Source organism: Lepidochelys olivacea (assembly GCF_965140295.1).
Source record: "Lepidochelys olivacea isolate rLepOli2 genome assembly, chromosome: 17".
In the NCBI taxonomy this organism is placed as follows: Eukaryota; Metazoa; Chordata; order Testudines; family Cheloniidae; genus Lepidochelys; species Lepidochelys olivacea.
In genome coordinates this window covers 19,266,090-19,281,700 of record NC_140427.1, presented here as the reverse complement: position 1 = coordinate 19,281,700, position 15,611 = coordinate 19,266,090, and the positions used below count along the sequence as shown (strand labels likewise).

General features: G+C 53.3%; 1 protein-coding gene across 5 annotated transcripts in view; it reads left to right on the top strand.

Annotated features, from left to right (window-relative positions):
* The window catches only part of DTX2 (deltex E3 ubiquitin ligase 2), a 62,469-nt gene extending 47,603 nt beyond the window's left edge, over positions 1–14,866 (top strand). For 2 of the 5 annotated variants that reach the window (XM_084651012.1, XM_084651010.1), the window contains 6 exons: positions 6,328–6,414; positions 8,452–8,522; positions 9,913–10,071; positions 10,224–10,385; positions 12,809–12,898; positions 14,115–14,866. In XM_084651012.1, the coding sequence (XP_084507138.1) occupies positions 6,328–6,414; positions 8,452–8,522; positions 9,913–10,071; positions 10,224–10,385; positions 12,809–12,898; positions 14,115–14,339 (794 nt within the window). In that variant the 3' untranslated portion in view covers positions 14,340–14,866. The remainder of the gene's footprint in view (positions 1–6,327; positions 6,415–8,451; positions 8,523–9,912; positions 10,072–10,223; positions 10,386–12,808; positions 12,899–14,114) is intronic. The other 3 variants (XM_084651014.1, XM_084651011.1, XM_084651013.1) reach the window with 2 other exon arrangements.
* Positions 14,867–15,611: the final 745 nt, after the last annotated feature.

The following is a 15,611-nucleotide window of genomic DNA, read 5'->3' as shown; positions in this document are numbered from 1 at the left end:
TGGAAAGCCCTCCTCTTAATAAACCTCCTGCTATCTCCAGAAAATGGGCAGTGCTAGGAAAATAACGTATCCTCACGCCTGTAAAGGAAGGGGCAGTGAACCTTTCTTCCCTTCCCAAATGATCAATAAAGCAACAACGACCGGGGGGTGACAGACAACGTTATTCGAGTATGCTGTAATATTTTTCAACTCAGTGTTGACTCCAAAGAGCTATGGAAGAGTGTTTAGTGTTAGATGAACCAGGGCGGGGGTAGATTTCAAGAAGATTTGGACAAAGGCCCCCGAAGCAAATATCCTTAAGGTCCAGATCGGGGTAGTACAAAGTGGTGCACCTCTTGAATCAGATGTGGTTGTTCTCAGCTTGTGTCTTGACCTCTTGGTAGGTATCATAACTACTTAGGTCTCTGCTTTTAGCTCTCTTTCCAAATTCCCAAATGCTCAGCACCCACCGTTGGGGCCAAATTTTCAAAAGAGCTGAGCAGCTGGCATGCATGCGGCACGCTACTATCTCTTGGAGAATCTGGTCACCTACAGTGGTGCCTATATGGGTCCAGAGATCTTTGAAAAACGGTCTCCAACTGCCCTGAAACCATTGCTCTAGCTTTGCAGGCAGCTTCTTAGGGCTTGACAGGGTTCTTGTAGCTTCTCGTGGGAATTACTGGCATAATACTAATGGGTGGGGATATTGGGCCAAAATCTGGTGCCTCTTTGGTAGAAAAATAGCCAGTTGTCTAGTGAATGAATCCATCCTGCTCAAAGCAGGAGACCGAACCTATGGGGGGCCCCTTACTCTCAAACGCTCCCCTGTTGGCACCTTCCCTTTGGTGCTGTGGCTTGGCACGGTATGTCAGTGCCAGAGGGGATTGCATAGGGTGACCCAAGCCGCTCCACCCCATGGACACTAGGTTACAGCCTGTCAAATTATGATGCCTTTTTACCTACCAATTCCTGCGGGGCCCTCTGCTGTGGATACAGGTCTGTGCAGCGTTGAGGCCAGCAAAAACCTTGCTTTCCTCCATCGGCGTAGTGCTTAGCAGAGATGCAAAGCAAAAAGCCAGCGGGAGGCTACGAATTCAGCTGGTGTCATTTGTAGCAACAGGTGTCAGAGGGTCAGCAGCATGGGAGTGTGTGATCATTTTATACCCCAGGTTCAGAGGAGTCACCGTAGGAACTAGCCTCTAGCTTGTGAGATGGCAGAACCATCAGTATTCTGAGGCGGGTGTCCCAGCCGCTGTAACCAGCAAGACACATCCTAGCTTTCGAAGTCTCTGCATGACCCCATTGTCCTAGCCCCGCTCTGTGGCATTCCTGTCTTCATTTTAACAGAGAGCTTGGATTCTTCTGGGCAGAGAATCTCTCCTTATTTGCTCTGTAAAACCCCACGCTCCTGTGTGGTGCTCCATAAATCCTTCGGGAGAACCCAGGGTTTATGCACCTGGGCAGCGGAAGGTTTGAGCAAGGAGCGTCCTCAGTATTTCTGCACATGGGTGAATCTCTCAAACAGCTTTCGTTCGTTTTGTGCTGTAGAAATGGTGTTATGGTGGCTCCTAAGCAGAACTCGCTGCTGGCGTGACTCCAGCCGTCTGTTTCCCTCTGCCCTTTTGCCGCCTCCTCCCTGTCGGCCTCCTTTCCCTCTCCAGCTCCCAGCCCAGAGGACAAGAAGAATCTTAAAAAGGAACAGCCCAGAAGGAACCACTCCAGGGTGAGGTATCTGGTGCCTGATCCCCCAGTCAGAGCTCAAGCTCCCAGCCGCGGGCCTGAGGCTGGGGTTGACGTGCTATCAGCCTGGGCCATCTTGGAAGAAGTGGGTGGTGTTGAGCATCGCCTGCAGCCATGCATGTAGCTAATCTGCTGCTCAGGGCTCAGACCGTGCTCTCCGGCCATAGATCTCAAAGCGCTTCACAAGCCTGCGGGCCGGTTGTCTGCCTCCAGGCTGGTCCGGACCCTGCAGAGCAGGCTTATTTCCCTGCAAGGAAAACTGGAGCCTCTGTCTTTGCAGCAACCACAGCCGCCGGAGAGATGGACAGCCCTGCGTGGCTTGCGCGGCTGGTAGCCATGCATGAAACCAAGTCCCCTCCCCACCAACGCCAGCCCTCTGCATTCCACAGCTGTTAGGCTAAAGTGGCAGTTGCCTTCTAGGAACATCCTCCCACCCACCACCCCCTACCCCCTGGGGATCTCCTGGCAGGGTAAGTGCTGGGCAGGGGGAGCTGGGACTGGCAGAGGGGACTGACTGCACACGCCCTCGCGAGCGCTGCCTCTGCTCCGGGTCTCCCCCTTCTGGCGCCAGAGGGAGTCGGCCTGTTCCGGATGCAGGATGGAGGAGTGGGGGATTGCTTGGAAACACGCCTCGACCCACGCAGGGTCACTCAACCTTCCCACTCCCGCCGCCTGGTACCAAGCAGCTGGAACACCCCCAGCATCTCCCCGGGGCAGAAGCTGAGATTTTCCGGCTGCTTGAGGGCCCACAGGCCTCCCTTTGGCGCCGAGAGTCTAGACTCCATCATGTCCCTGGGGTTAGACCCGTCCAGATGTGCAGGGGGATGTTTTTGACAGCCTGGCTGGGCAGAGTGCTTTCCCCTTCCCATAAATCCTGCCTTAGCCCTGGTGAGGCATCGATTGGCTGGGGGAGGAACCCAAGTCTACAGCCATCAAATAAGCTGCTGGGTAAGATTTTCACAGCGCTCCTGGTGCCTGGACCCCCGACCGCTATCGCCTCTGGCTGCACTGGACGAGCGCACGGCTACGAAGGTTCAGAGGGCAGCAGGATCACAGGCAAGGCTGCAGTCTCGCTCTCACATTTGATGGGAACTAGAAAGTAAAGGGGAGTCTCAGCTTCCATAGAGGAGACTATGCCCTCTCTAGGACAGAAGGAACACAAGCCGCTGGATCTAATCTCAGCCGGTTGGAAAGAGAGACCTGAAGATGCACACTCTGCTTTACCAGTCCGTTGGGTGTGCGGTAGATCCTCTCTCGGACCCCTTCCGAATGCTCAGGGCTCACACTTGCTGTGCATGCCACCCCACCTATGGTTAAAGGGCTGGAGCTCAGGCCCACTGGAAGAGCCAAGCAAAGGCATAGCCCTTCCCTAAAGAACTGAGCTATAGTGGAGAAGACTGAGAAACATCAGGGCCTCATCCTTGCCTACATCTCTTCCCCTCTGTCTCATCTCTCTTTCCATGCTCTGTCCCAGGAAACGGCCAGAAGGATAAACCTCACAGTCCACCAACACTTGGGGTCAGGACCGTCCTGCACAAGAATATCCAGACCCTGGGGTTCAGAACAGTAATCCTTCATACTGAGAGAGCCTTTCAGCCCGGAGAGCCCAAAGGTCCGCGGGAAGGGGGAAGAGTTAGGGACTCGTAGAGAATGAGCTAGGAACTTGCCCAGAGTCCCACCGATGAGGCTGTGTTGGAGCTGGGAATAGGCTCCAGGTCTCCAGAGCCCAGGTCTGTACCCTAAGGATAACTTTTGTTGGCTTCATTTGAAGGATGTGTATTCGCCCCTCTCCACCTAGCCAAGTTTTTGGCAGCTGGTCACTTGTATCCCCCACCTTTGGGTTGGTGTCTTTAGGAGCTTCATGAAGATCCTGATTGCCCAACTAAATGAGGAAGGAACACATCTTTCCTCCACCCACCCAACCCTCCCTGAGCCAGTCCAGCCCCTGGCTCCCCTCAGCAAGGCTGAATACAAGAGTGGCATTATCCATTAAGACAAGGACAGTGTTTCAATTCTCTCACACACTCCTTTCCCCTCTCAGAGTAGCCCTGGTCTGCTCCCTAGGACACACTCCTCCCTATAATCTCCCATGGCTCCTCCCCAATCAGGGATGGCCTCTCCCACAGGTGAATCTTCTTCCTCTTAATAGCTCCCTCAAAGGGTGGTGCAAACAGCTTCCTTTCTGAAATTGGGTCTAGCTTTGCTCTATCGGGGGCAGAGCCTTCTTTCAAAAGGGCTCCTTAGCACAGGCAGGCTTCTGGTGAGGAGCCTCTGAGCTATTTGTAGTGTCTGTTTTACAGGCTCCTGATGCAGTCTCAGGTATGGACCTGCCTACAGGGGGGATCTTGGTATCAGCGTGTGCTGCTGTGTGTTTCTGGTTCCTCTGGGCCCAGCTGATAGGTGTTAGTCCCTGGAGCTGCTTTTGTCAGTTGGGACCTTTGAGGGTTCTGTGGGGTGTCTCAGCCTTCGAGGAGTGTGAGCTTTAGCCCGGCCACCTTAGCTTCCCTATCTGGTCATTGTGTCTTGGCTTGTGGAGACAGACTGTTATACCCACAGCTGGAGGGGGGATTCCTGGGGTTCCCCAGTTCTTGTGGCTGTGCAAAACCCCTACTTCCTGTCCTGGGACTGTCTGTGTTCCCCTGGAGAGGGAAGCAAAGTTTGTCAAGGTCTAATATGGGGATGAGCCCAGAAACTGCCTAGCTAGATTGCATCTGTCCTGGCCGAGCAGAGACGCTAAGCATCTTCGCCAGACCCTTTAAGCCGTTATCTGAGTGCAGCCCTTGGGAACAGCATCCTGCCACCTCCTACTGTTCAGAAAGTAATGGCAAACTAAGGCAGGGCCCCTGCCATCTGCTCAGTCCCAGGCTGGCCCTGGCCATCATGGTTTTCTGGGCCCGAGCCTACCTGTCAGGTCAGTCAGGAACCTCAACCGTCCCCCTGAGCATTCCACTTCAGGGAATCTGATGACTAGGAGCGTGAGGATGGGATTTCTTGGCACAGGCCCGAGTCCTGGTCCCCAATCCCTTCTTGTGTCTCACAGTGTGCAGTAGGGTTTCCTTAAGAGCTTATTCCTTGATGTCCAAAGTTATGGGCTTGCTGCAGTTATCACTGGGCGAGGTTCTCCATTCTGTGCTCTTCAGGAGGTCAGACTAGAGGGTCATCATGGCCCCTTCTGGCCTTTAAAATCTAGGAATCTCTCTTCCAGACTATTCGCTAGAAACTCTTTGTTGCTAACATAACTCTGCTGCAGTTGAGGTGTGGGGGGGTCACTTGTCTTGATTTGGCTGGTTTTCCTGCAGCTACAGGCCTTGGGCTGTATCTTTGTCCCTTTGATATTCGTGGGAGTTTAGCCATTGACTACAATGCAACTCAGAATTAGCCCTCAGAAAGTAGCCTTTCAATAGTTTTTTCTTAATCCAGGAAGGCAGGTGCAATGGAATCGTTACCCGGTGATCTTTCTTACCAGACAAGGTAGCTTTTCATCTCCCCTCTGACTGTCCAGCAGGGTTATTCATTCACGCTTTCTTATTAAGCAGTATGTAGCCTTGAATCTGGCCATGTCTTCTGGGCAAAAGCTGGCTGTTGAGTGCCCCTGGAATTCTGTGTGACCCAAAACCAGTTCTTCAAGAACTGAAAAGACCAATTCGTTTGATATCCGGAGCGAAGGGCAGCAGAGGTCCCAACTGACAAACCTGAGGCAGCAGAACTCTTGCCCACTTGATCAAGGAATACTTCGCATAAAAGTGGATGGTCCTTTCTATCTGCTTCCTAAAACTGCTTTCTACTCTGAAAAGTGACTGCATGAATGGTACCCATCCGACCCAATCCCTGTGTAATCACAACTGCTCTCTTCAGTGACCAAAATAAGTTGTAACTCCTATGTTTTCCTGTTAGCATTTTTGGGCTGTCGGAGAGAGTGCTGGAACCTAGTCTGGCCTGTTCATCGGTGGTAGAGTTGTTTATTGAGCTGCCTTTAGAGATCCCGCTCTTGGCCACACCTTAGCCTAAGAGCCTGCATCCCGCTCCATAGCGGTGGGGTTAACAGGGGGTGGAATTGGAAGAAGACAGGGTCACCCAGGTGGAACAGCCTAAATGAGCTTTCACTCTTGGGGGCCCTGCAGGAGGCGCACAGGGCGTGTTTGCGGTGCTTAGGGAAATGCCTTTTGGAGTGGTAAACTGAGGAAACCTGACCTGAGAGCCAGCGAATGTAGATTTCCCTCCCAGAGTCCTCTTCCAGAGCAGTTTTGCCCTTCCAGGGACACTGAGAGCAGGGTGTCCTCCTGGGTGGAGAAGCCTGGAGCGTCAGCCACTGAAACTCCTCCTTGTGGTAGGCCTGAGTTCCTCACTGCAAGCTGCCTTTGCCCCAGCCTGTGGGCCCCGCTAGCTTTGTTGGCCGGGATGGAGGAAGAGGAGAAGGGGCAAGGAAGAATTACTTACTGGTAATAGCATTTGTCATGGCACTCCTCTTCCCCCACCCTACGCCGCCCCCACCCGGCCCCTCTCTCGTCCGTAGGTCTGTTGGGCTTTACACTGGGGCTGAGTGGGGAGGGAGTGGTCGAGGGCTCTAGACCAGCCGAGTGATTAGTCCTCTCTTTTGCCCTCTGCTAGGTGGAGTCATAACATCGATTGTGCAAATGTTTCCCTTTGCAGGCTGGTGGAAGAGCCTGATCGCATCTATGATGGACACAGTTACTGGTAAGGAGCTTTGGCGCCCTGCCGTCGGGTTGCATGGCACCTGGTGACAGCGCGAGAGGCACCGGCCCATTTCCCCTGGCTTGTGTGACCCGTCACAGGTTCTTGGCTCCCAGCTGTGTGGCGGGGGGCTTCCTGAGCACCTCCGTCCCACAAGGAGCCAATTCCAGCCTAACCCATTGAGGAGGCAAGTGAGCTGCTTAATGGAGCCCCCTTGTCCTTTATGACCCCCTGAGTGATGCATCGCAGGGTCAAATGGTCTTCTAGAGCAGTTGAACCCCTGAGCTGCCCACTCTCATTGCATTTCAGTGGGGACTGGGCATGGATGCCCCGAGGCCCCTCTGCCAAACCCAGCCCCAGCATTCTGCTGCCATTCAGCAGGCAGCTCACGGGGTGGTCTGCAAAATGCCCCCTGAGCTTTGGGGCGGAGGGGGAAGTTCATCCCATCTCCTGGGGTCAAAGGGAGGAGTTCATTCTCTTCCTACACATGGGCTGGGTCAGGGACCCCTCCCCATCTGACTTGGGATTCTTCCTCCTTCTCCCCATGTTTCAGGGCAGGGGTGGGGGAGCCTCCAGGGGGCTTTTCACCTGTGGGAAAGACTGTGGTGAAATGCTGGTCGGGAGCGCCTGGCCCCACAGCCCATGCTGGGGATGGCAAGTAGCTGGTCTTTGATTGCTGTTTGATGCCCTACCTGATACGGGCTAGAAGTCTCCATTCAGAGCCTCGTGGACCAGTGCCCACCATTGTGGTACATGTTCTCTGCCGTGTAGGTGAGCTCAGTGGAGAGTGCTGTACCTTCCCAACCCCAGGGGTGGTCCTAGACCAGAGTCCGGGTATGTTGGTGGGTGGGAAGGGAGGGATACCCTGGGGTACCAGCAGGGAGGAAATCCATTCCTGTGCTGAAGGGCGAGCCCTGGGACTGCAGTGGGGCATACGTGCTTGGGGAGAACTCGGATGAATATAAGGATTTCAGGCCCTGATCCTCAAAGGTACCTAGGCACAACTTGCATGGAATCAGTGGGATGCCTCAATACCTTTGTGGACCTGGGCCTCTGCCCAGTTAATAATTCTGGAGACTTACATTCATTTTATTAAGAAACCAGCTTATTTTTAGAAACCCCAGTGACTTGCATTCTATGGAAGGTGCCAGCCAGGATCAGCCGTGAGACGTTCCCAAGAAAGGCCCTTTCCGAGGAAGGGTTTGCTTTCCTGCTAGGAATGCAATATCCAGTAATGAAGCTTATTGCACTCTTGTGCTCCTTCGTGGCATAAGGAGAACACCCTGACGACTGCTGGATCTGACCATAGTTGTGTCTTCACTTAAGATTTTTCCCTGGCTCTCTGATGTGAAAGCACTAGTGCGTATAGATAACGGTTTTCAGACTAATTACGTCCTATCTATATAGTATGTATCCATGTGCTGCTTTTTTTTTTAATGATGTAGGCTACATGACCCTCTTCCACCATTGCGGTGTGTATGGTCCTTGAGCCTGGTTCTGAGACCCAGTGCAGCAAAATACTGGTATTTGAAAGGAGCCAGTGGTCACCTGCAGTATGTGAGGGGAGGGCATAGCCCAGCAAAGTATCAGAAGACTAGAGAGGATCCTGAGGTCTGCTTCAGATTGACTGAGCATTTGCAGCTCCCGCTGACGTCCGATGGAGCGGTGGCTGTTCGCCCCGTGCAGTGGGAGCTTTTACAACCCGACTCTTTATTTACTTGGCTTTTACTGGGTGACGATTTCTGGCCTGTGCTTTGCAGGAAATCTGACTCTGTGAGCACTGGTCCCTTTTTGGGGGCCTTAAAATCGACCCATTTCCTGCACCCCGTAGCATCTGAGCACCAGAGTAGTGTTAACCATTCAGAATGGCCCCTGCTGGACTAACTTGCTCCAACTCTAACCCGTAACCTTTTTCCTCGGCAGGCTGGCCTGCCACTGCTTTGCTTTCCTCCCTCCTTTGCCTCCTCTCGCTCACGTTGTACCTCCTGGAATCTTTATTTCCCTATGGGCTTTTTTTTTTTCTTCCCTCCCTTTCTTCAGTGACCCCAAGCGAGCCCGAGCAGGTGGTGAGGAAATACTTGGAAGAGCTGAGAGGAGCCCCTGCTGACGAGGTGAGTGTGAGGAATCAAAGGAGTCTCTGACAACAGCGTTTTCCCCCAAAGAGGGGAAGAATGGAAGGAATGAAAGCAGTTGTGGGCTGGATAAGAGGCCTACCTTACTTCATACTAGGCAAGGCTCATGTGAAACCTATGCAGCTCTTTAGACTGTTAGCCAGATCCTCCACGGGTCTCTTCACTGACACAATGCTCATCAGCTGGCCCTACACAGATGACTTCCCAGTGGACCCCGTTAATGGTCTTGTCAACACTAGGTGAAAAGACCTTGTTTCTGCAAGGCCTCTCATGCATTGTTAGGTACAGTGTGAGAGCTCCAGGGTCCCTGTTCCTACCAAGATAGCTACCCTGGGACACCACTGCTCTCTACCTTTCTGTTGTGTGTGTCAACTGAAACGTCTCCAGACTCCAACGCAGCCAGAGTTTGAAGCAGCCCTAACTTCCCTGTATGTTAGGAAGCACCCAAACGAATGGGAGGCAGTGGTGGATGCTGACTTGGGATCTAAGAGTGGTAGAAGTGCCCCCAAAAGGCTGGGACCTTTATTTAGAGGGTCCCGTGTGCAGACTCGAATGCTTGGAGGAGACAGCTGCAATGTGACCTCTCAGCAGAATATTTGCATCTCAAATGCACGTTGCCCGCAGAGATCTCACGGGGAAAACTGCCTTGCTCAGCAGCTAACAAAATGAACTGCAGTGCCCCTGAGTCCTCTTTGGCTCCAGGAGCTCTGAGGAGGGATACACACTGCTACTTGAGATAGGAAGTTATACAAAGCTGCCGCCTTATTTAGCCTAATACTCAAGTGCAAAGAGGTTTGGCTTCTTTTAATCTATAAAAGAGTGGGCTGCTCATGGACAGAGACCAGACTAGCAAACCCCGCTCCCAGAATGGGCTGGCTCAGCTTCCCAGGTCTCTCTCATCCCGTAGCTACGAAAACCTTCTCGTCCCACCACCTCCACCTTTCACCAAAAACTCCAGGGTATAAACTTCCTGTGCAAGCCCCTCTTGGGCTGCGCACTCATTAGTTGCTGGCCTCTATCCCAAAGGTTAGGATTTCAGGATGTATGTGTAGGACTTTGGGATCCTTCAGGATGGGAGGTGTTGTAAAAATACTTTTTTTAAAAAAATTTGATTATAGGGACAGGCCTCTAGAGATCACACTGATAGACAAGTCAAATAAAGTAGAAGAATCAGTGTTTTCCCAATAGGTAAAAGCTGCGGGAGGGAGGGAGGCAGAAACTTCCTCAGACTTCAAAGGGGTTTTTTAATGCCACTGTAGACTAATTTCTAAATAGTCTCTCTGGCAAGCTCATGCATCATCAACAAGGCTAATGTTCGCTGCAGCCCGATGCTGGCGGTAAATGGTGTCTCTTCTTGCTCTGTTTCAAGGACTGTATGATCTGTATGGAAAAGCTGGCATCGCCTTCTGGCTACAGCGATGCCTGTGAGGGCAAGACAATCAAGCCGGAAGCGGTGGGGCAACTGACCAAATGCCAGCACGCTTTCCACCTGCTCTGTGTGCTGGCCATGTACGCCAATGGAAACCAGGTACTGCACCACCCCGGGCCAGTTACCTACAAGACCTAGCACAGTGGGGTCCCGATCCATGAGTAGGGCCCAGGATGGCAGTACGGATACTAGTGGTAGTGTCCTCACTACTGTTGTGAAATCCCTCTGATGGTGACCCTTCTCACCCACAGGATGGCAGCCTGCAGTGCCCCTCCTGTAAAACCATCTATGGTGAAAAGACTGGCACTCAGCCAAAAGGGAAGATGGAGGTTTCGACTTTCACTCAATCCCTTCCCGGCCACCAGGACTGTGGGACAATACAGATCGTGTACTCCATTAGCAGGGGGATTCAGGTACGTAGGCAGCTGTAAGCCCCTTGGGGCAGCGACTGTCTCAGGTTCTGTCTGTACAGCACCCAGCCCAAGGAGGCCCTGCTCCATGGCTGAGATACCTAGGTTCTGTCGTCGTGCGCCTAATAAATACAATGAACTAAAGCTCGTCTCTGCCGTGGTGGAGTATTGAATCTATGAGACGTGTGGAACCCGCGTCACAATTCTTGTAAGCACCAGCCATGGTAACGCACCGGTGTGTCCCTCTTCCCTCATGCAGTTGGTGATGGCCAAAGGGATCGGACTGGGCACCAAAGGATTAGACGGCTTCAGAGCCTTACGGACCCCAAGGAGGGAGGAGGAGAGAGATTGAAGCTAGAGGAGCAAATGGGGATAGACTGGACATGAGTAAGCTTAGGGTGGAAATTGGGAGGTTTCGAACCATTGGAGGAGTGAGGTTCTGGAACCGCCTCCCCGTAGGATTAGTGGAGGCAAGAAACGGAACTAATTAAGCTGGATCTTGATAAGTTTCTGCCTGGGATTATGTGATGGGGTTGCCTGTGATGGCAGGGAACTAGCCTCTGACCCAGGAGGTCCCTTCTACTCCTATGTCCTTAATTCCTCTTACGCTGACCCAATTCTTTGGGTTTATCTAATGGAAGATCCCATGGGATCTGGGTGCCCTACGTTTTTGTGTTTTTTTTTTTTCCCAAAGAGCTTGTTAACACACTTGTAAATCCATCATCTATCTACGAACGACCTCTGTGCTCTCTGCTGTGTGAGCATTCGAGTCATAGCCCTGCAGTTAAGAATGCACTGACAAAATGGCCTCCGAGGCTGATTTCATCACTCGGACTCCATAATGGTCTGTTGAGAGACTATGCCTTGTGGTGGCTGCTGAGCCTGGGTGACATGTGGCACTTGTGTAGCCATGAACCATTTTTCCCTGTCTTGTGTCCTGCCCGAAGCAGCAGTGTTGGGCTTTTTTACCTTGAAAAGGGAGACGCACCAGGGATTCCCTGAAGTCCACCGCAGACTTCCCCATTGCTGCTAATGTAACATGGAAGGTGCCCAGATGCTACGGTGACAATAGGAAAAACTCTCAATGGAAGGATGTTGAGAAGAGATTAACCCTTCTCTCACAGATGGGGAAACTGAGGCATGGCTTGCCCAAGGTCACATAACTGAGCAATTAACGAAGCTTGGGCTGGACCCAGGTCTCCCAGGTGGTCAGCCCTGCTTACAGTCGTAGCAGGCCCCAGGCTGCCTCTCTATTTTGGACTTAATTCCCCCCCCCCCCCCCAATGGATTTCCAGGCAAGGCCTTTTCCTCCCCCAGCTGCCTTTCACCTTATTTAGCCATTAACGTCTGTGCAAAATAGCCTTTCTGGCCACCTTGCACTGGGGTGACTGCTCTGCCAAGGGTCATGCTGGGGAGAATTGATCCCTCTGTGTTCTGCACAGACTTCAAGTGGCTCAGTTTGTAAACCAGACCTGGCCGAGCTGCAATGCTTGGATGCAGATCCTTAGGGCTCGTCTACAGAGGTCCCTAATGCAGACTACAGGGGCGTGATCTCTAGAGCACGTTGGCTGGTCCTTGTAGATGCTGCTGGTGTGCACTAAAAGCTATGTTAGATCACATTCGGGAACTTTTTGGCGCACGTCAGCGGGGTCTGCATGGACTAATGCCAACACATTAGCATGCATTAGAAATCACACTCCCGGGATCCTACAGCATGTAGCCAAGCCCCTATTTCTCCCAAAGCAGCGGTGTGTTGAGATCAAATTGGCCCAAGTATCCTGGTCTGTCAGGGAGACTCCCGTTTCCAACCCAAATAACTCCAGCCCTGATTTCATAATGCTATCTCCTGCATGGAAACTGCCGTCCCCAGAGTCCACCCCTCTCTCGCTGTGAGCCCGATGTGTGGCTGGTGCCCAGATTCTGGGGAATGTAGTTGGCCTCGGCTCTGCCAGCGGGAGTGCTGGAGCGGTGTGGCTGGCCAGTCTGCAGCCAAGGGCAGGGTGGGCGGGGGGATAGGGTAGATTTGAAGTGCAGGGCCAAGATGGCAGGGTAGCATAAGGCAGAGGCAGGTGGAGATGGGGGACAGGCACTAGTCAGTATGTCAAGGAGGAGTTCCTGCCCCATTCTACAAGCCTAGGAAGAGGGTGGATGTGGGGGAACAGCCCCATTCATCCCAGGATTTGGGGGATGGGGAGGGGGTTATACCCCATTTTCCCCAAGTCTGGGGGGGGTGCAACAGGAGGGGGATCGAGGAGGGAGTAATGTTGTGTGTCTCCCCACCCTCCCCCCGGACTTGGGGCAGCCGGGAGAGGGCAGGTCTACACAGTTCTGTTCTCCTGCTGTTGGAAGAATCAGTCAGTGCCGTCAGCCTGTGAAAGGAGCCGTCGTCGGTACAGAGTTGATGGATTGCCTTTTATCTGTTGCAGGGGCCGGAGCACCCCAATCCAGGGATGCCATACACAGCCAGAGGCTTTCCCCGGTACTGTTACCTTCCTGATAACGAGAAGGGCAGAAAGGTAATGAAAGTCCTGATCCAAGTGGTGACTTCACCAGTAACCGGCACTTGGCCTGAGTCTGGCCTTTTTCCAGTGGGGCTGAATGGACTTACTTCAAGTCTTACAAGAGCCCCGCACTCACTCCCAGTCTGGGCAGTAACTGAATTAATGCGGTGGTTCTTAGGTTCGCAAACCACAAGTGACTTGCGATCTTGGTCCGTGGCTGGTGCATCCTCTGCCTGGAGCACGTGCACCTCCTGCCTGATTGTAGGAGGCGTGAAGTGTTTTCTGCAAGGGGCTGAGTGCTTGGACTTCCACTGAGTTAAGCGGGTGCTGGCACTCAGTACCTGGCAGGGTGGGTCCCTTTGGTAACTGCAAGGACAGTTGGGTAAAGGGAGCAGTTTGATAAGGGAGGCTGTGGAATCTCCACGTCTCCTTGATTAATACCCTGTTTTTGGAGGAAGGGAAATGCACGGGAAGCCATCAGTGCTAGCTTGTACCCATACCGGAGATGGACTAGGAGCATCCCTTCCAACCCAAATGGCCAGGGTTCCCTGCTGGGACTGCAGGGCTCCAGTGAGTTAGATTTTAACCGGCTATTTCCCTGGAGAAATCTGCCCCATGGAGTTCATCCAGACACTGTCTCCTCTGCGGGTAACCATTAAGGATTGACATGTGTCTAGAAATGGATGGGTATTGCATAGATCCAGAGGGAGCAGGGCTTGCATCTTCTGCCTCTCTGGGAGGGAAGGAAGTCGGCCTGCTGGTGCTGCAGGTCATTCATAGTGAGACTTACCCACCTTGCAGAGTGCTTTGAGATCCTCAGACGAAAGGGATTAAGTGTCATCTATTCCCCCCCATCCCTCCCCCCGCATTGTACAGCCAGGAAACTCTGGACCAGAGAGGGGAAGTGATCTGCGCCAGCTAGGTCAGGAATAGAGCCCAGGGCTCCTGACTCTCAGCCTGGTGCCCTGACCACTAGGCCATGCTGCCTTCACTCCTTGGGCAGCGCTCTCACCATGTGGCCATAGAACATGGGAAAGGAGGGAACTGCGGGGAGGGGGAGCCGGCCCTGGACTTGAGTCCAACCAGGAATGGCGATGGAGCGGGAGGGCAGAGTGAACCAGCCTGGAACAGAGCTCACTCAACCCACTCCCAGCTGGACGGGTCGCACAGAGCCCCAAGCTGCCCAAGACGCTTTGCTCTCTAATGGAGCTGTCCCCTTTGCCATCTCTAGGTCCTGGATCTATTGAGGGTGGCCTGGAAGAGACGCCTAATCTTCACCGTGGGCACTTCCAGCACAACCGGTGAGAGCAACACGGTGGTGTGGAACGAGATTCACCACAAGACGGAGATGGACACCAATCTCAGCGGCCACGGCTACCCCGACCCCAACTACCTGGACAATGTGCTGGCAGAGCTGGCAGCTCAGGGTGTCACCGAGGCCTGCTTGAGACAGTGACTCGCGTCACGTCTGTGCAACGCACGGCGAATGCCTACTCAAGCCTCTGGAGGGCGGCTAGTGCACTTATTCCTGTTGCCTTAAGGTCCTGTCTCTAATCACTTGTCATGTTCTGAGCAATAACACTGTATTTGGGAGTCACGTGGTCTGTACAGTCTGGTTTCTGGAGAGCAGGTTATTTTTGTATAAGCCAAGGGTCCTGATCTTGGTGTCTCAGGCATGACACCGGAGTACTCCTGCAGCCAGGGCATGCTTGGAATGTGCTCCCAAGGTGGCTGATCAACTCGCTTCTCTGTGTACTTTTGCAGCACTCGGGCGGTCCCAGCCCTGCTCCCGTGCTGCATAAAGGGACGTCTTGCTGGCTCTGGATCAGCAAGGAATGGCCAGAAATGTCCGTACTCCTCTGGCTAACACCCCGAAGCTCTGCTCAGCTGAGTGCATCCTCCCCCTCACCCCCATCCCCGGGTAGCTGATTTAATACATATGCCTTTGTGCTGTGCTCCTAATAAACGCTGTGTTGCTCTGGAGAGTTGTCATTCGCCTTGAAGGGAATCTCTTGTGTCTGATGCTTTCGTTTTTTGGTCTGATACCTGGTCCTTCGCTGGAGTTTGGCTAATGCTGTAGAGAGCCAGGCCTCGTGTTCTTCTGCTAAAGATGGTGGTGGCTGCCTGTCCTGCCGCAACAGGGCTTTTCCCATCAGCTGCGAGCCAGTGTGCTATGGATACGGCAGAAGCAATCCCTGCAAGGGGGAGGGACAGGTCCTGGAGTCCGTGGACGGGCTCAAGGGTCCCTCCTAATCAATGGAACTTCCCTTTCATGGTGCTGTTGCCTAATGAGGAGCAGCGAGGTTGTCTGCTGCATGATGCAGGCTGTCCCTTTCCTGGTCGAGGCTTTGCAAATAGTGCCCCAGGCCTCGAGGAAGGAGAGGGGCCTGTCGTTCCCCGGCAGCAGAGTCTAGGAGCAGAGGTCAATTCCCCCCCCCTCCTCGGCTCTGTGTACAGATCTGTGCTGCCCCACAGCATTACAGAGCTGTCCAACGGGAGCGGAGAACCAGCAGCAGCAGTCCCCAGGTGAGACAAGGTAGCACGTGACCGCCAGAAAACCTCTCCCCAACTGCAGCTTCTGGCTGAACAAAGCCAGAGGCCGTCGTCCCCCCCACCCTGCACGAAGAACATAGCAGGCTCTAAAATGGGGTAGGAAGGGAGGTATGAGGCTAAACGCAGCTGGAGCCTTTGGGGAGTGATGCAGTGCCCTGAACGCTAGCTTGAAGTG